The 21,473-nt window shown below is 36.9% G+C and overlaps 1 protein-coding gene across 1 annotated transcript in view; it reads left to right on the top strand.

The window, feature by feature from the left end:
• The first annotated feature begins 1,571 nt into the window (after positions 1-1,571).
• gtf2b (general transcription factor IIB) overlaps positions 1,572-21,473 on the top strand; it is a 28,825-nt gene continuing 8,923 nt past the window's right edge. The window contains exons 1-3 of the mRNA XM_028811408.2: positions 1,572-1,686; positions 13,040-13,146; positions 15,985-16,118. Coding sequence (XP_028667241.1) covers positions 1,670-1,686; positions 13,040-13,146; positions 15,985-16,118 — 258 coding nt within the window. The 5' untranslated portion in view covers positions 1,572-1,669. The remainder of the gene's footprint in view (positions 1,687-13,039; positions 13,147-15,984; positions 16,119-21,473) is intronic.

Raw genomic sequence — 21,473 nt, 5'->3', positions numbered from 1 at the left:
GCCAACACAGGGCACACGGCAGGAACCAATCCTGGTGCCAACCCACCGCAGGACACACACAAACACACCCACACACCAAGCACACACTAGGGCCAATTTAGAATCACCAATCCACCTAACCTACATGTCTTTGGACTGTGGGAGGAAACCCACGCAGACACGGGGAGAACATGCAAACTCCACGCAGGGAGGACCCGGGAAGCGAACCCAGGTCCCCAGGTGTCAGTTTACACTATAGGAACCTAATTTTAATTGAGAACCAGAGGTCTGTGTGTTTTCTAGTTGCTAATACACCACTCTGTACTTTGGAACAGGACAAATGACAGGTCACAACAGTCAATTTCACTGACTTTAATAGGAAGGGAACTATTACAGATGGCAGGGTGTGTTTTGTCAGACAGGGCTCACCTTCTGCATTCTCAGTCTCCGTTCTTGCCATGAAGTAACAGGTTCAAGGCTCCAAGGATAAAAAGCAATTTGTTCAAGTACTCTTCCATTCAAATTGCTATTAATCTTAATACTTTCAGTTCCAATAAACATCTACAGGCTTAAATCATAGGATGAACAGTTATCATTTGCATCAGTCTAGTGTTTAATTTTATGTCTAATATGTTTGATCTAATGTTTCGCTATAAGTATTACACTCACTTCTATATTTTGTTTATTTGTACTTTATGTTTGATGACTTTGTTCTTTGTTAATGTGTTTTTAATGTTATGTCACACTCTCTCTTTCAAACCTGCTCACAAACCAAATTTCCATCCTGGGACAATAAAATTATATTGAAGCTCATTTTTTTTGCGCCCCTCTCCTTGCCTAATGGTTTTATTCAATGGCACGATCTGCTTAAAAAAATAAAAAGTGAATTATCACTTTGTGGATGTAATGGGGTAATTGTGATCAGTTGGCATTAAATATTACCTTTTGATTTAGTTGCCAGTGCAGGTGTAAAAAAATGTGGATAAGAATGTCATGATACTGGACTAAGCAGATATGCAAATGTTATATTTCGGGGTATGTCATTTTTTTACATGTTCTAAGTGTTCTGAAAAATGCCAAACGTTGACTTAGAGCGTAAAACTGGTATTGTGTGACAGAAACTCAAAACTGGACATCTCTCTCAAATACTGTACCAATCTGTACAACTGTACTAATCATTCCTGCTGCATGATGTAACGTGCACCAACACATTTAACAAATAAGTGTAATGGAGGTAACTAGGTATAAACAATATGTGTAATAGTTACACCAATACACAACTAAGGCAAACGGATACCCAAATAGCTGCACATATTACTTATTTTACTGAACGTTTTGGAAAGGAAAAGCCAGAAGTTTCAAAGTGGTTAGGAGTGAGACTGAGACAGCAGAAAATGAATTGAAGCTAACCTTTAGTAAAAGGGTTCTGCATAAAGGTTGTTTAATCCTCGATCACAGCAATTCCGACTGCCTCTCGCCGGCAGGGAAACTAAACTGATCATCGTAGAGCCAAAATGGTGGACTTCTCCTATTAGCTCATTGGTCAAACGTGGCAGCTGTGTACCCTACACCTTTTAGTGAGCACCCGGCCCCATCCGGTGACGTTGTATAGAAAATCTATTTATAAAGGCGGAGCTGCGCTCGTCTCTCTGTAAAGATTGCTAAACGGTAGTTGAGGACACAGGAAAAGATGGCGTCAACGAGCCGGTGAGTACTTTCTCGACGGTACGCAGTGTGTTTCTACAGAACGCCTTGTAGTACAGTTTAATGAACGCTTGTCAAGAATAAATACATGACTTCTTGCGGTGTTGCTGTTTATTTTAATGGATTTGTGTATGTCGTTTTAGATGAAATAATATCGTCAGTAGATTCTTTCCTGTCCTGTCAGTACGGCTTGGCAGCGCAGAGAACGCCGTGAGTCGTGAAAAAAAATCTCATTGTGTCTGCAGCTTGGACAACGTGCGCGCTTAGAAGGAAACGAGTGCCGTCCACGTTACGAGGCACGAGTGACGTCGCGCGACTGTTTCGGTACTTCGTCACTCAGAGTTCAACTTTATATTTTTTTAAATGTGGTTTGCTTTGTTTAAAGATTTTACGTTGAATAAAATTGTAAAAACACTTTCCCGGTCAAGTCATTAGCTAATCTAAAAGCGTCCGCTGAACGGGCGTCTGTCAGTAGGCATTAACAAGACGTGAGAGACCCGACATCGTAACATGAACAAAGGACCGACTCTTCGTGTATAGCGGTTGTCTTTTATTTTCAGTTTAGTAAGGTTGCTCTTCTTTCACTTCAGGATTTGAAATTGCCACGTTTGCTGTTCCAGTAATTTCCAGCATACGATACAATAACTCCTAAATGCACGCTGTGCAATGTAGGATGACTGATATCTCAGCCTTTTACATCGGAGGCAAAAATCTAGGAATTCGGGGCTGCTACATGACGGGGGGATGTTTTTGACGCTAATGGTGCTGCAGGAAGGAGAGCAATCCTCGTATAATTCAGTGATAATTCGTCTTGTAATTTACAAAGTGTATTCCTTTAATAATACTTAAGAATTGCTTATTGAATAATGCACATAACACAGGTGAGATTTCTTGGGTTTTGTCTGGACTTCATTCTAACTGTATTCTCAAGTGGCACCGTTCTTGATTTTATTTGCGCACATATGTCCTTTTGGGCTTAATTTTTTAAACATCTGGCATGTGTTACTATTACATGAAAATGTTATTGTATATTGCTTTGTTTTAAGTTAATGAGGTGGAAGGAAAAAAAAATAGGTCTCTTAACTGGAAGATAATTGAATAATTACATTTTAGTTGACCTGCTTGTTAAAATTCAGGACCAGTAATCTCATATACCCGCTGCTGTTTAACACTCTTAACTTATTTAACCAGAGCCTACTCCATCTGAACTAGTGTGGTGCTGAGGTATCACCCATTGCTTGGCTGCATTGTGGTGCTAATCTGGGATCATCATGTGGTGGGTGTGGCAATGTACTCTATCAGCACGTGCTCCTAACCTGACCAAACCTCCTCCTCCCGCCTACTCCAGTAACAGAGTACTGTACAAGGCCTAAACAGTTTGATACAGGGCAAGGCCCAATGGCAGAGAGAATTTATCTAACTGTACAAATCCCCAATGTGTACATCTTATAAAACTGCTTATTACATTTAATGTTGCAGGGACCCAAAGACACATCCTGGTAATACTGAGAACAAGTCAGAAACCAGGGCTCAGAGTGGTGAAGCTCATCCCATGCAAGCTACAGTCACACACTTACCCATGCTAATCCACGTTGGACTAATTTAGGGTAGCCAGTAAAAGTGCTTGTGCCTGGTGTATGGGACAAAACTGAATATACATGTTCCAGCCAGGATGTAACCATAGTCACGTGGAGTTTTTATGAAGCAGCATTGCTTTGACAGTTTACCAAAAAAAATATGGTGACATTTAACAGCCAGGTATGTCCGTTTCTGCCCTTGTAGGTTGTGTAGAAATGTTTCACAGCAAAACTGAGAAGGGGGGGGGGGGGGGGGAGTCAGACTGAATAATATGCTTTGGTCAATCAAACCTCTCCCTGTCTGCCAAAGCAAAAAAAGTGAATGCTGCAAGGCATATCATTTAAAAAAGTGTTATGGTTGCAGGAATTGAGTGCTAATTAAGAAACTGGTTGGAGTGAAAGCCTGTATTCATTGTAGACTCATAGCAAGTGTATTTGATACCTTGGCTAGACAATCTGTAAAAACAGGAGGGTGTAGTGTGCCTCAGGATGCCAGTGCAGCTTGTATCAATGACCACTATTCTCCTGAAAGTCAAAAGAAAGTCCTTGTTGAATGCAGAAATGTTACCTTTCCAATGTAATAAGTTACATTTATGGTATATGTGTTTTGGTATGTTCACATTACACTGAATGTGAGTTTCCACCTATTTTATGAGGAATGTCCTTAAATGCGATTGTTTTTTTTGTGGGGGGAAAAAAAAGTTTTACTCTTAACTTGTGCTTTGCCGTATTTGCTTTTATGTATTTTACTGCGTGTGCCTTAAAAAAATTCAATCCTCTGTGGTATCGGCTTATTCCAGTTTTTAGACTGCATATCCTGGCTACATTAAGCATCTCTGGATGGTTTGTTTTGAAACAGTTTCCCAGGTATTCACTCAGGTGGTTTGTAGGTCTTTATGTATGTAAATAAAATGATTTTTGTGTATTACATATTTTAACATTTTTCCTATCGCATTGAATGAGATTGTGCCTTTTTCTTTAATAAAATGTAATATACAGTATATAATTACTAACTATAAGTTTTGAAATACTGGTATACACACCATATAGTTGCCCAGCTGTCATTTAGGTAAATTAGTATTGGCCTTCAAGGCTTGAATTTTTGTTATAGATGTGGATTCCCTCAATATAATATGGGAGGGGGTATTATGTTGGAGTTTTTCTGCATAGGGTTTATGTAAGAATGATAATCACAAACAACATGATTTTTCCTACCATGTGCACATTTGAATTTTGAGTCAGTCTGATACATTTTATAATATCACAAATGTATACAGGTTTAAATAGTACAGATCTATCCATAATTTTTTACATTTGTCTAAATTAAGTCTTCCTGTATTTAAAAAAAAAAAAAAAAAAAATCGGTCTTCAGTTTTACATTAATCCATTATTTCAGAACCTCTTGTAGAATAGCATGTGTTGTGCTGTTTTCAGAGTATTTTATATCAGTGAACACTTTATTATTGTTTAGCTTCTGTACAAATCTAGAATTAGAAAATCCATTAGACTGATGTTACCTGTAGTCAATAAATCTTAAACATTCATACTGTATATGTGACAAATGTACTTTTGCTGTGCTCATCACAATTTTGGGGTTATATTCCATGATCATTAGTTTGTCTTCAAAACCAAACAAATGACACAAATTTAGCGTGTGCATATTTGTATTCAGCAGTGAAATATGCGGTTTTGCCCATCTTGCATTGTGACTCTGCAAATATGCAGCACGTTTCTTTTTAACACCGTGCATTTTGTATTAATAGAGATGTGCTTTGAAGAATTATAGCAGTATGAACTTAATTTTAGTATTAACAAATGAGTCAGCTTAACACATCGCCAGTCTAGACAAGAAAAATTGTCTATTTGTTTAAAACTTGCCTTACTTTTTACTTACTATGTTGTTAGTGCTGCCAGTGTGTAGTTTCCCACAGTAATTTGTGTAATTGTGTATGCTTATGAGAAATAAACTAGTTATAAAATGAATGGAGGCTTGTTTGGCCATCTGTAGATTTCCTTAATGTAATTGGAGAGTGAATGTAAAACATGTTTTTCTTTGTCATGTGTACTACACGGTATTAAAAAGTGATTAATTTCCCCATAATTACCTGTCCTCTTACAAATTTGTGATGGTACAAGTTAAACAGTTACATCTTGTATCTAATTGGTTGCATGATTTCACTCTCAAGGCCCACACATTTAGTTCTAAACTCCATAATAAGACAAGTGACAATATCAGGAGCCTATGTATTTTAACTTTTTTTTTAATACAATAGGACTTCTGTCGTTTTTCATTTTGACATATGATGCAGCAGCAGCATCATCGTTGCTGCAAGACTTTTTTTTGTTTTTCTTCACATTTTTCTCACATTGTAATGTGACTTGTGAAGTAATCGTTTTATTTGCAGCCATGCAGAAGTGCAGTACTAACTATCGCATAGTAAAGTCTATACTTTAACAAAGCAAAGCTAGTACTGTTATGTTTTTGCAGGTTGCGTATTGGCTTGGTATAGATGTTCTTGCGACTTCTCTAAAATGTATAATTTTCTTTTGAGTTTCTAGGTGCCTCGTTTTAAACACACTTTCTGCTTAGTTCATGGACATGCTGCAGTGTGCACTCATGTTATATTTGTGGACTGTCACTTGCTTAATGATTGATGTAGCTATTTGCCCCAAATGTTCCAAAGGGTCTGAGAAGTATTAGAGTATTTTATACACTAAAATACAAGGAAAAGTGTCAGGAGAACACAAAATAGCAAGAGTTCAAATGAAAACCACTATCTTCACCCTCTGTAGGCCTATCTTTGCAAGTTCTCACCCTTCTAATTTGTGGAGAGCTTAAAATACCTGCCTACTTTCCATGCAAACAAAGTTAAACATAACTCGGCTAAATTCAATTCAAACCCATCCACTTTAAGAGTAGGAAAGAGGGAAGTCCTTTTCCCCAATATAAATGCTTATTTTAAAATGTTATTGATTAGATCCTGCCAGATCCTTTAAGTGAGAATTTGACTTTTTCCGATTTCAAAAAGTATATAACCTCAGTTACTCACTGACTTAAGAGGTGGGCTAGGATGCTTCCAATTGAGCAAGATGAGTCTTCATGCTAATAGTGAAGTAAAGGCAATTAGTTTGTCCTATATTAAAGTATTTTTATAATTAAGCTATAGACCACAGGTGTTCATTTTTTTTATTAACATTAAATTCTGTGGGCCTATTTCTCAGTGACCATAAAAATACTAAAATAAATACTAATATGTACAAAAATGTGTCCACAATACATATGGCATAAAAGGAAAATAACAGTTTAAATGTAAATATCTGCACTTATGCTTGTATCATTTTTAATATACACTATAGCACCTCAGCTTTTTTACTGTTTAAGTATTTACTAAATTTATGCAGGCATGTTTTTTCATCAGTGTATCATGCTGGATATTCATAATTCTTGAGGTGTAATTATAAATATGGATTACCATTTTAATAACAGTATTTGTTTATTACCAAAACATATACTGTATGACACACAGCAACAAATAAAGTACAAATCTTTAATAAAGCCGCAAATGTATCAAAGCTGTTTACCGAGAAGACAGACTAACATGCCCAACAAGTTTATAAGTAAGGCATTTTGCTGTTAAGCTAACGACTATTGTTAACTGAGCAGCAATTTCAAATTTGTCTTTTTCTTTTTCCAGTTGTGAAGCAGAGATAATTAAAAAAAGCTCGCAGTCCAAAGTCAAATGGCATCCATTTTAATTAAAGGAGAATATAAAAAGTTCTGAATGCATTAAAGTAGCGTTTCTTGCCATTTGTTTTAACTGCACATGATGACTTCTCCGATTCCTTTTCCACAGCTTATTACTCCACTTTCTTTAATGTAAAGGCTATATTCCCACAGTCTCTGCTCTCTTGTACAACAAGCCTTGTCTTGCTTTGTTTACACTACAAGGAATTGGCTCCAAAAAAAGACCTGGGCTGGCTAAATTAAGAGTACTGATACTAAATTACTGTATACCCTAGAGAAGCAGGGGCCTAAATAGTTTTTTTGTGATTGGCCAATTTACCGATTACTGATCGAATCCGATCGATTGGAGCATCTCTAAAAGGTAAGTTTCAAATTGGTTATTTGGCTTGTCTACACCAGTGATGAAATAAACTGCTCCATTTGTCAATACTAAAAATTAAATGTATTTAAGTACTTTGAAGCAGCAAACACTGAGTTTGTGCCAGTTATCATGATGGGCAAAATGGCATAGTTCCTTGCTAAATACAAATATGCAAACGCTGAATCTGTGTCATTCATTTAGTTTTTGAAGTAAGAGTAATGTTTGGTAGTGTATCCCCTAAAATGCGGTGGAACATACAGTATGTTATGTATTTGAAAGGAGCATTATTGAATGTAATAGTTCACCAGTTAACTACAGATAATGTCAGTGTAGTTAATATTCTAATTCTAAATTTGTACGCCGGATAAGCAATGTCTTACCAGTCATATAACTTTTGAAAGCAGCACAACAGTGTGTTTTACAGGAGTTCTGAAACAATTGAGTAAATGTAAAACTGATTTCAAAAACTGCTTTATATAGTTTGAATGAATTAAAATATCCTGACTCATCTTGGAATTCACTAATTTAGAAGTACAAATTTTTGAATTTTTTATTTTTAGTATTGATTTTAAGCAGTATTTTTCAATTAAAATAGAAAATTAAGATAAATCGGGTAGTCTGTTATATCTTTCATAAACCCTATGCGAAAATCCCCCAACATTTTGAAAATTCCATCATTTGCTGTTATTATAGGGGAGTCCCCATGTCTATCACACAATAAAATTCAAGCCCTTTATATTTTGATGTATATGAATGCCAATGCTGGTTTACTTAAATTATTAGTTAGGTGACTACGTGATACCACAGCGGTTGCTGGTAGTATTTATATAGCTTATAGTCTGTTACAGCAAAAGGCACAATATTGTCCAGTTGAATAACATTTAATAAAAAAGCCATTGAATGGGATTTCTGTTTTTGAAGTGGTATCAAGTGGGTATTGATTATCATAAAATTTAATTGATATTAGTATCAAATGCAAAAATTCTGGTGTTGACACAGCCTAGAAGCTATTAATTATGACTTAATCTTTTTAAATATTTTTCCTGTATGAGATATTGCATGTAAGGAATAGAAAAGTTTCAAAGTAAGATAGGTATATCAAGTAGGGAAGAAAGAAGTTTCGAGAATCAAAACAGTATGAGAGTTCTTCTCACCACCAGACACTAGCAATATGTAGTATGTTGATTACCAATGTGCAAGGAAGAATTTGAATTTACTCTGTACATGCGTCATAACCCTGTAATCCTGTGTTTTATCACTGCACATGAATGTTGAGAACAGACCTGAAGCAGCTGCAGTTTAAAGTTTTGAAGCAATGAGTGTCAGGATTCTCAAGGCACACAGACAGCAGTATTAAGCATACATCAGTCAGCGACTTCTGTTTTTAAAATACTCAGTGTAGTGACCACAGGTGTCTGTTTTTAAAAAAAAAAAAAAAAATTGCCTGGAATTACTAATTATAGTGGCTACTTTAACTAACGAAGCTTTGAATTCACCTTTTAATGACTCTGCATATGAAGTGTCTGCTTGTAAGTATTGTACTTGATGGCCAAAATTCTATATCTATTCACTACTATGGTCTACTCTATACAAAAGAAGATTGACCTTGTAACATAATGGATGGGTTCATTTCTTTAGGCTGAGGCTTAACCATTACGGTTTGGTAAGGAATTTTCCTTTTTGGGTGCACATTTAAATTTCTTTGGAGGGAAGGAAAAATTAACGCTTGGCATGTTTTTGGTGGGTTTTCCTTGTTGGCGTCAATGAACATAAATTAAGTCTGATAAAGTCATCTTTTTTTTTTTTAAATTCAGCCGGATGGTAGTTTAGAATTGAGGCATTTCTGCTTTTGTTGAAGTTTAACAGCAGTCCACATTTTGTAGTCCTTTTTTTAGGATATCCTTTTTATTGCATTTTGATGAAAAAAAAGAAATCCACAACACAATCAACAATATCCGTGCAGCTAAATGTCTTTTATATTGATTCTTGCTAGGTTTTCCTTAATTTTCGAACTAAGTAGCTCATGGTACACCACTTGCTGTATGGCCCTGAAAATGTGTACTAAGTTCCTCATTGTTCTTCTCCTTCCCTGGGTTGTGGAGTGAGTGGCCTGGACAGGAACATATTTTTCTCCCGGTCCCTCAACTGGTTTTTGCAATGATCCCCCATGAGTGTGGGCAGTTTTCAAAGCTCTCTCTCTCTCTCTCTCTCTCTCTCTCTCTCTCTCTCTCTCTCTCTCTCTCTCTTTCTCATTCTCATATATTTCTGCTGATAGGAATGTGGTCTGTTCTGTTGCCCTTGTAGTTTGCAGATATGTTTCAAGTGTTACAATTCTGGCAGATTTTTCTGAGATGTATTAGTTTTAACAAATATTTTAAGATATTTATGTGGGAAGAAATTTAATAAACAGAACACGCAACTCGCCAGCAGCAGAAAGACAGCAGATGATCCGACGGCATCTCCTTAGCGTGCGTTCAGCCGTGCGCCCCCCACTTCACAACGCGAGCAGTATTATAAAGGACAAGTATTGTTTTTACAAAAGTTTTAAAGTAAAAGTGAAAATAATGCATATGTAACAACAAAAATATGAACATAACAATCTCTTTAAATTGTATATCCTGTAAACCCGGATGTGGGCGAGCGACGCTATCTTAATTTTGAGCTATCTTAAAATCTTCTTTACATATCATTTCAAGATATACATTTTCAGATATCTCGGAATAACTGCATGTGCATTTCTAGATATCTCAATCACTTCCTGTAAAATTGCCTGTTATTTCGGTGGGACTTCCTGTATGTTATTTTGAATTGTGATTCAGCTAACTGAAAATGGACTGAGCTGTTTTGAGATATCTTGAAATAATTTCATGTCTTTTTAAAAGATACTTGACGTATTTGAGATCTTGAAATACACTCAAGATATTTCAAGTGGAGCAGGGACCCATTTTAAGATATCATCATTAAATGAATTTGAGATATCGAAAAATGTATTTTAGGTATCTAAGGCAACAGTGAATTTCAAATTTATTTTATTTATTTTTTTAAGATATCTTAATTATATTTTGACATCTTAAAATAAATTCCCACTCATCTCATACATTTCAGGATATCTTAAAATAACTTCCTTCACGTTTCAAGATATCTTAAAGTATACAGGAAGTCCCATTAAAAGAATAAAAATTTTACAGGAAGTGATTTTAAGATATCTGAATGTGTTTGAGTTATCTTGAAATGGCTGTGGAAATATCTTAAGATCTCAAAATTCACAGGAACTTATTTCAAGATTATCTCAAATTGCATTTCAGATATCTCAAAATGTACATCGTATCATCTCAAGATCTCTTGATCTATTTGAGATATGTAAAATGCATTTCCAGATATCTGTATTTTGAGATGTTACTTTGGCTTCACATAGATTACTTAAAATGCAGGGTTTTAGTTTTATAATCTTTACCACAATTACCCATGTAATACTTGAACATTTAGTGCCTTAAATTTTCTCTCTCAAGAAATTGGAATTTGACCATAAACATCATGCTTAGTACACCTCTATATTAGATACATCAATTGCAAGTAGTTACAGCATTGGTTCGGATGTAGGCAGAATGCAGTAGCCAATCGGTTCACAACATTAATCTTTAGAAGTTCATCTAACATTTCTGACAACCATAATATAAAATGAAACCTAAAAGTTTTACTGTTGTATTTTGTGGCCCACTTTAAACAGATCTATTGTACATTAATGGTTAAAGAATACCAGAATATTACTGTGAAAATAAATTCCTTTTTCAATTAGGGACTTCGTGTTTTTAAACTAATCATTGTATTAACGACTTGTTGAGGAATTTATTATATAATCCAGTTGTTAGTCCAGTTATGTGCAAACTGCTTTTCAAAAGTACATTTATGTTTTGTATTGCAGCAATTTCTATTTTGTACTGTTTACTGTATCCCTGTTTGTTTACCTTTATCGATATGTGTGTTGCAAGTAAGTGGTGGTATGGTGTCCATGTGGAGTTTCTATGTGCTATCTGTTTGTTTAGATTTTACTGCAGGTACACCAGATTTCCCCCCAGATCCCTAAATATATGCAGGTTGTTACTTGAAGACTCTAAATTGGCTGTGTGTGTACGTGCCTTCCAGGGTACTAGTACCATCTCCAGAGCAGTTTCCTGGTTTGTGCCAAGTACTGCCATGTTTATCTCTGGCACCGTGCTACCCTGTTATGTGGCAAAGTAAAGTTTTGGTCCTTGCCCTGAATAGGTCAAACCTTTTTCAGCTTGTTACATTCACACTTTTGTTTTGTTAGTACTGTTATATTAATTCATGCATGCAACATTTCCATATGTAAACCTATTGTGGACTCAATATGCAGCTGCATTTGTTTTCTTTAAATCCTGCTGCATATTTAAACAATAGTTGCTGGCTAGTTTTCCTTTAATGCCAAGCAATATCCAGGCACGGTATGAAAATAGAGGGTTGTGGAGTCACTGTCACTTGTAGAGAGTTTAGGCAACATTCTTGCTTATATTTTTAAATCTGACTTTGAAATATCCAAAAATCGTACAACATATTTCTTATATTGGAACAAATGTTTAATAAGGCTGAGCTGTAATTAATGGTAAATTTGACTAAATAATTATCATCACACATTGAATTTTTTTTAAAGGCTGCAGCTTTGCATTCTACCAATCACTAAATCCTCATTTCTTAATGAGTGGAAGTGTCCAAACTTTAGGGCTTATTTCATGGTGGACATGCGGTTACTTAAATGAACAATGCATTGTATGGTTCCTAACAAAATTTAACAAAGTGGAATGATAGTGAATGAGCCTATTTATATGTCAGTTGTCAGACAATATGTTCACAACTATTTTGCATTCATAAGTTTTAAGGATGCATAGGTAAAATATCCGTGTGTGCAGATATTTGAAAGCAAATGGTGAATGGCTTTAGGGCAATGAGATCTGTGCACAGCTGACCCCATGAAAAGTGCATGTGCGTGATCAGATGTAGGAAGCAAGCTAGGAACTCTACACAATATTCTAACATAAAGTAAATGTAGATAAATGTTAATTGTTGTTCTTCTTGGCAAGCTTCAAATATAGTCTGTTGTTTTGCAAGCTGAAAGTTTTGTATTTTTTTTTTTTTGTGTGTTGAGCAGGAAACTGTTAAAAGAAACCCCTTCCTTACTTGACTCACTGCATCCTTGTTAGATTTCTCTCTTGATCAGCTTATGACAGTTCTGGCCACATATACACTGTGGGACTGTACCTTTTAGGAGCACTGTAAAACAAGGCTGCATTTATCTCATTTGTGTTGGCATTCTTTTAAAAGCTTTAAGCAGTGGAATCTCGTATAGCCTAGTTAGTATAGTTATAGTTAGTATAGTATAGTTTGTACACCTTACACTTGTCAACATTATAGAAAGTTGTGAGACCATTTGACCTTAACACTGAGCCAAATGTGACTCTGCATTAAGATTCTTTGGCATTGAATGTGTTTGACATGTATTCTTTTTATGCTATAGATTCTGATTTCATCATAAAAATATATCTTGGCAAACTGTATTTTACTGTATATTAACTTTAGTAGTAGTTTTAAACGGTTTATCAACAAGTGGACTTGATCAAGTCTATAGTTTGTGATCATTTTTTCTTTGTTTCTTAACAGTGGCGATTCACTTCCTAAGGTGCAATGTCCAAATCACCCAGAGGCTATTTTGGTGGAAGATTATAGAGCCGGTGACATGATTTGTCCAGATTGTGGACTGGTAGTTGGTACATGGTTTTTTTTTTTTTTTTTTTAATATTCTATTTACTGCTTATTTACTAAAATTATCTATCATTCACTGTTTGTACTTAAAATGTTTTTGGCACCCATTGATTTATAAATAGTGTTGTATTTATGCTTGTTGGTTTACTATAATACAGTGTTATTTTGTATTTGCATGCTGCAAATTGAAAGTGTGTTCAAAATATTTGTGTTACAGTATGCCTTCTTGCCATCTTATATGGGTTTATCCAGCTTGATTTATTGTCTTTAAAATTCAATCCTCCACATTTCTCAGCTGTCTGTTCTGAAATAAATACTGTAACTGGGCACTCTACACCACTTAGTAATTTGTAAAAATGAAAAGTTGTTTTTCCAAAATGTGTAGGTTAAATTAGCAGACCCTGTCTCACAAGAGAATCATCCGTAGTGTTGGGAAAAGTCAGTCTTTGATTGGAAGAAAATAATTTTGTAATGTGCTAGTCCACCTATTGTAGAATTTGCATTTCTATTGAAGAAAGAGAAAAGAATAGTTGAATACTACAATATTTTGGAGACTTTTAACCCCCCCAGTTTTATCCTGGAATGAAGGACCAGACCAGAAAGTTTTTCTGTCCAAAAATCTAACAGCAAGATAATCTTATTATAACTGACAAATAGTAACCATCAACAGCAAACTATTGAAACATTCAGTTTAAGCAAAAAAAAAAAAAGTGTACTATAGACATTTGTCTACTTTTATTTTCTGGGACAACACTGATAGTGTGTATGTAATAAAACACAATACTCTTTGTTGGACTGAACATTTGGTGTTCATTGCCAAAATACCAAATAAATGAGAATAGGTAGACAGTACAACAAAAACAATAGAAGAATAATAACTGAACTTTAGCAACTGTCATTTTCCAGACCTCCTGCATCTTGTATGATTGCCTCTTGCAGATCCTATTGCTTGACATTCTTCCCTATACAAAGTTTCTGAATCTAATTGTGATGTTATCCCATTCCTCCAAAGTGCCTGATGTTTGATGTATATTGGAGGCTTCTGTCTCCAAATATGGTGATCCAGGGCATCCCAAAGTGCCATGTGAGTTTAAGGTCTAGAGATAAGGCAGGCCAAAGTGACACCTGCACACCAGAATTCATTCCTCAGGATATTTGTGACCATATTAATGGTGTGTGGCCTGGCTTTGTCCTACTTATAGGATTTGATCATGTAGGAGATGTTGGTAGTAAGCCCCTGACAGATTGCCTAGCTGTAAGACCAGCAGTGTGTGTATCCTGTTCCTCCCTGTCCTGTCACTGATATGGGCATGGTATATACTGGCAGTTTTAATAACAGCCATATGGGTGATAGATCTGGAACAGACTCTCAGATTGACCAGTCAGAGTGCTGCTCCTACTTTACTACGAAAATGATTATAGGGAACCAGAACCCTTCCTATTGTATATCCACTAAACGCATCATCTTGAAAGAGTATTCTTTTGTGTAAAGTGTATGCTGTGATTAAAATAAAGCCACATCATCCATTCATAATGTATCACTTTCCACAGAATTTAAAGTAATAAGCTACTTGTTTCAGTAGATTTCCCTTTATAAAGGTATTTTTAAGGATTTGGGTTAATTGTGCTGGCATCATCTTAGCAGTGGCCATTTTCCTTCAATTTGTAGTTGCTACCTTATTTTTAAGAGCACCTTCCAGTACCATTAAACTCTACCTTGTTTAAAATGGTAAAATTCATGCATTTGTTTACCATTATACTTCTCATCAGTTATATAATTCTATAATTCAGGTTGTGAGTTTTGCAGCCATGATTCATCAAAGCTGCTTATCATATCATGACAGCTCCAGCAAAAGACAAGGGAAAAGGAGCACATTAGACTGAGACACCATAGAGGAACTGATGGATTATCAAGTAATGAAGTGTGCTGGCTCAGTCAATCATGGCATGGTTTATGAAATGCGACATGGTTTTCACTTAAGGGAAAATTGCATGTAAATTGCACAAAAGTTGCACCATATATAAAATATTGCAGTCTTCTCAGAATGTGTGAGGCACACACAGGATATAAACTAAGTGTAGCTTAAGAGAAGACTGCAGAACAGAGATCCCTGGCTTTAGAGAATAAGTAAAAAAGTAGTTATTCAGACTCATTTGTGATTCAGTAGTCAACATTCATTTTCTGGCCAAAAGTATTGATAATATATGTAAAATGTTGAAGCGAGTTTTGTTTCATTCAAAGTCTGCTGAAGATAAAGTACATTAAATACATCTACATTCAAGAAATATTGGTGAGATGGTGCTTTGTCTTTACACTAATTATTGCCTTCATTATATTAAGTACATGTCAAGATTCAAATACTGTATATTGCCCTTAATGAAGTAATTGAAGCACTATATATATATATATATATATATATAATATATGCTATATGCACAGTGGGAGCTGGGCAGTAAGCAGGGTTGTGTCCAAAAACTTATAGGGTGAAAAGAGTTGCATAAGACACTGCACACACAAAACCATACCTTCAGCACCAGCAGGTCTTGATTTTCCAACACAGAAGCCTTGCTGGGGTCAATCAATCCTGGCCACTTCTGAACTCTTCCACTTAGAGCCACATAACTTTTGTCTTTCATTTTATAATACAGTAGGTCTGTCTTCCAGAAAAACAAGCTGTTAGTCATGTACATGGTTATAATCATGAGATAGCTGTAAGCTAGTATAAAATTTCCTGCTGAGTTTCTCAGTGTGTGTAAATATTGAATCCGTTATTGTATATTACTCCTTATGATTTATCTGAACCATTGTGTATTGTAGTCTTTATGATTTGTTTGACATTCAGGTGACCGAGTAATTGATGTTGGATCAGAGTGGAGAACGTTCAGCAATGACAAAGCAACAAAAGACCCATCACGTGTTGGTGATGCCCAGAATCCCCTCTTAAATGGTGGTGATTTGACAACTATGATTAGTAAGGTAATATTTTGAATGACGACTAGTAACCGGCATTGTGAAATGACTTGTTACAGGTTTTTCCTTTTAATCCTTGTCTGGGTCTTTTGAATGGAAGCCTTCATGTTAAATTAGAAAAGTTTAGTGATGAGACAGTAGGGGGGGCCAATGTTACTTCCCTCACTATGCATAATTCACCTCTTTGCAGAGATAGTCTTTAAGAAGAAGAAAAAAATAAAAGTTGTACATCGAAATAACAGTGGGGATGGTTTAATGCAGTATGCTGCAACATGCATAGTTGAAATTGGATATCTACAGTGCATCCGGAAAGTATTTCCAGCGCATCATTTTTTCCACATTTTGTTATTTTACAGCCTTATTCCAAAATGGATTAAATTCATTTTTTTCCTCAGAATTCTACACACAACACCCCGTAATGACAACGTGAAAAAAGTTTACTTGAGATTTTTGCAAATTTATTAAAAATAAAATAAAAATTGAGAAAGCATATGTACATAAGTATTCACAGCCTTTGCCATGAAGCTCAAAATTGACCTCCGGTGTATCCTGTTTCCCCTGATCATCCTTGAGATGTTTCTGCAGCTTAATTGGAGTCCACCTGTGGTAAATTCAGTTGATTGGACATGATTTGGAAAGACACACACCTGTCTATATAAGGTCCCACAGTTGACAGTTCATGTCGGAGCACAAACCAAGCATGAAGTCAAAGGAATTGTCTTTAGACTTCCGAGACAGGATTGTCTTGAGGCACAAATCTGGGGAAGGTTACAGAAAAATTTCTGCTGCTTTGAAGGTCCCAATGAGGCACAGTGGCCTCCATCATCCGTAAGTGGATGAAGTTCGAAACCACCAGGACTCTTCCTAGAGCTGGCCGGCCATCTAAACTGAGCGATCGGGGGAGAAGGGCCTTAGTCAGGGAGGTGACCAAGAACCTGATGGTCACTCCGTCAGAGCTCCATAGGTCCTCTGTGGAGAGAAGAGAACCTTCCAGAAGGACAACCATCTCTGCAGCAATCCACCAATCAGGCCTGTATGGTAGAGTGGCCAGACGGAAGCCACTCCTTAGTAAAAGGCACATGGTAGCCCGCCTGGAGTTTACCAAAAGGCACCTGAAGGACTCTCCGACCATGAGAGAGAAAATTCTCTGGTCTGATGAGACAAAGATTGAACTCTTTAGTGTGAATGCCAGGCTTCACGTTTGGAGGAAACCAGGCACCGCTCATCACCAGGCCAATACCATCCCTACGGTGAAGCATGGTGGTGGCAGCATCATGCTGTGGGGATGTTTTCAGCGGCAGGGACTGGGAGACTAGTCAGGATAAAGGGAAAGATGACTGCAGCAATGTACAGAGACATCCTGGATGAAAACCTGCTCCAGTGCACTCTTGACCTCAGACTGGGGTGACAGTTCATCTTTCAGCAGGACAACGACCCTAAGCACACAGCCAAGATATCAAAGGAGTGGCTTCAGGACAACTCTGTGAATGTCCTTGAGTGGCCCAGCTAGAGCCCAGACTTGAATCTGATTGAACATCTCTGGAGAGATCTTAAAATGGCGCTGCACCGACGCTTCCCATCCAACCTGATGGAGCTTGAGAGGTGCTGCAAAGAGGAATGGGCGGAACTGGCCAAGGATAGGATCATATTCAAAAAGACTTGAGGCTGTAATTGCTGCCAAAGGTGCATCGACAAAGTATTGAGCAAAGGCTGTGAAAACTTATGCACATGTGATTTGTTTTTTTATTTTTAATAAATTTGCAAAAACCTCAAGTAAACTTTTTTTTCACGTTGTCATTATGGGGTGTTGTGTTTAGAATTCTGAGGGGAAAAAAATGAATTTAATCCATTTTGGAATAAGTCTGTAACATAACAAAATGTGGAAAAAGTGATGCGCTATGAATACTTTCTGGATGCACTGTATGTTGAAATGAAGATTTCATCCTCCTAGATCTTTAGTCACCTAAATCTATCTTGTGTGTGAATAATGACACTGACTGATGAAGATTTTCTAGTACTGTATGAGGTAGTGTCGTCTTCAAAGCTTGGCCACAGCCATTGAACACTGTATTCTATCTTTGTGTAGTGAAGCAGTTGTAAGACAGGTGTAGTTTACATGTCTTGTATTTCTGATAGTTTTTTGCTTGCTGTAGTAGAATTTGTACTATTGTTTTAGTTGGATGATGTCTTTTTTTTTTTTTTTTTTTTTTTTTTTAATATATGTATAACTTGAATCCTTTTTTTATTGATCATGTCCAACTGCTGCCTGTCTCCCCGATTTCACCCCCCCCCCCCCAACCCAAAAAAAAAAGGCCAGGATTACTTTGGAATGCTCATAAATGAGAGCATTGGAATTCAATGTTAAAATCCTTTATGTCCTCCCAGATTCTGGAAAATTTTCTATTTGCTGATTCTCTGACATAAAATGAAAAGTAAATTTAAAGTTGATTAACACCTGTTATTTTGATTCAGCCTGTTTGATGTATGACCCCATTGTAATATCCTCTGTTACAATTCACTGTTCTGCAAAAGCAGCCTTACTTTGTAAATGGGGTGAATTTGGTATACATTGAATTATGTATAGAAGGCTGGATTCATTAAATGCCTCCATTCTGGAGAATTATTCCTCTGTGGTCACTTTCTGAAACTATAAACCATAACACCAAAAACAAAACCATGGTATGTGATCTCTGAATTTTAATGCATTCTTGGCTTATAGCATCAATAAGAATACATGAATTACAAAGTAAGGAGAGATATACACAGCCCCAATTCTTACTTAAAATTTCACTAATACAGTACATGAATGAGTGTTAACCCTTTTCATGATTTCCTCATATGATTGTTTCTTAACACAGACCTTTGTGCAATAGAGCCTGCTGTTTTTTGTATATTTTTTATGATCCTTTGTGGCTCTCTGGTCCATTTTTACACTGTCAGTTTGTAGTAATTGTGGCAGGCCGGCTGACCGCTCCTTTCAGTTTTTACTCCTATTGCAGGTGTTTTGCGATAGCTGATGGAATCCCAAAACCTTAGAAATTGCTTTTCCAGATATATAGATAGATATGTACAGTCATATGAAAAAGTTTGGGAACCTCTCTCAGCCTGCATAATAATTTACTCTCTTCAAAAAAGATAACAGTAGTATGTCTTTCATTTCCTAGGAACATCTGAGTACTGGGGTGTTTTCCGAAAAAAGGTTTTTAGTGAAGCAGTACTTAGTTGTATGAAATTAAGTCAAATGTGAAAAACTGGCTGTGCAAAAATTTGGGTCCCTTTGTAATTTTGCTGATTTGAATGCATGTAACGGCTCAATACTGATTACTTACAACACCAAATTGGTTGGATTAGCTCGTTAAGCCTTGAACTTCATAGACAGGTGTGTGCAATCATGAGAAAAGGTATTTAAGGTGGTCAATTGCAAGTTGTGCTTCCCTTTGACTTTCCTCTGAAGAGTGACAGCATGGGATCCTCAAAGCAACTCTCAAAAGATCTGAAAACAAAGATTGCTCAGTATCATGGTTTAGGGGAAGGCTACAAAAAGCTATCTGAGGTTTATCTGTCAGTTTCAACTATAAGGAATGTAATCAGGAAATGGAAGGCCACAGGCACAGTTGCTGTTAAACCCAGGTCTGGCAGGCCAAGAAAAATACATGAGTGGCATATGCGCAGTATTGTGAGAATGGTTAGACAACCCACAGATCACCTCCAAAGACCTGTAAGAACATCTTGCTGCAGATGGTGTATCTGTACATCGTTCTACAATTCAGCACAATTTGCACAAAGAACATCTGTATGGCAGGGTGATGATAAGCTCTTTCTGCACTCACGCCAAAAACAGTCGCTTGTTGTATACAAATGCTCATTTAGACAAGCCAGATTCATTTTGGAACAAAGTGCTTTGGACTGATGAGACAAAAATTGAGTTATTTGGTCATTTTCTGTCCACCCTGGCCATCGGACCTTACTCCTTTTCTATGTTAACTAATGTTGTCTTATTTTAATTTCTTATTTTGTCTTTTATTTGTCTTCATTATGTAAAGCACTTTGAGCTACTTTTTGTATGAAAATGTGCTATATACAGTAATCCCTCGCTGTATCACGCTTCGCCTTTCGCGGCTTCACTCTATCGCGGATTTTATATGTAAGCATATTTAAATATATATCCCAGATTTTTTTGCTGGTTCGCGGATTTCTGCGGACAATGGGTCTTTTAATTTCTTGTACATGCTTCCTCAGTTGGTTTGCCCAGTTGATTTCATACAAGGGATGCTATTGGCAGATGGCTGAGAAGCTACCCAACTTACTTTTCTCTCTCTTGCGCTGACTTTCTCTGATCCTGACGTAGGGGGATTGAGCAGGGGGGCTGTTCGCACACCTAGACGATACGGACGCTCGTCTAAAAATGCTGAAAGATTCTCTTCATTGCTACCTTCTGTGCAGCTGCTTCGTGAAGCGACATGCTGCACGGTGCTTCGCATACTTAAAAGCTCGAAGGGCACGTATTGATTTTCGGTTGTTTGTTTTTCTCTGTCTCTCTCTATCTCTCTCTCTCTCTCTCTCTCTCCCTCCCTGCTCCTGACGGAGGGGGTGTGAGCTGCCGCCTTCAACAGCTTTGTGCTGCGGTGCTTCGCATACTTAAAAGCCAAACAGCCCTATTGATTTGTTTGCTTTTCTCTACTCTCTGTTTCTGACAGTCTGTGCTCCTGATGCGCACTCCTTTGAAGAGGAAGATATGTTTGCATTCTTTTAATTGTGAGACAGAACTGTCATCTCTGTCTTGTCATGGAGCACAGTTTAAACTTTTGAAAAAGAGACAAATGTTTGTTTGCAGTGTTTGAATAACGTTCCTGTCTCTCTACAACCTCCTGTGTTTCTGCACAAATCTGTGACCCAAGCATGACAATATAAAAATAACCATATAAACATATGGTTTCTACTTCGCGGATTTTCTTATTTCGCGGGTGGCTCTGGAACGCAACCCCCGCGATGGAGGAGGGATTACTGTACTGTAAATAAATGTTGTTGTTAACAAAAAGCGCTTTGCATGGTGGAAGAACAACACCGCATTCCAAGAAAAACACGTGCTACCTACTGTCAAATATAGTAGATGCTCCATCATGCAGTGGGGCTGGGTGCTAGTTCAGGGACTGGGGCCCTTGTTAAAGTCGAGGGTCGGATAAATTCAACCCAATATTAACAAATTCTTCAGGATAATGTTCAAGCATCAGTCACAAAGTTGAAGTTACGCAGGGGTTGGATATTCCAACAAGACAATGACCTAAAACAGTTTGAAATCTACAAAGGCATTCATGCAGAGGGAGAAGTACAATGTTCTGGAATGGCCGTCACAGTCCCCTG

The sequence above is a fragment of the Erpetoichthys calabaricus genome, chromosome 10 (genome assembly GCF_900747795.2).
Source record: "Erpetoichthys calabaricus chromosome 10, fErpCal1.3, whole genome shotgun sequence".
NCBI classification, from domain to species: domain Eukaryota; kingdom Metazoa; phylum Chordata; class Cladistia; order Polypteriformes; family Polypteridae; genus Erpetoichthys; species Erpetoichthys calabaricus.
This window is presented reverse-complemented; position numbering and strand designations above follow the sequence as displayed.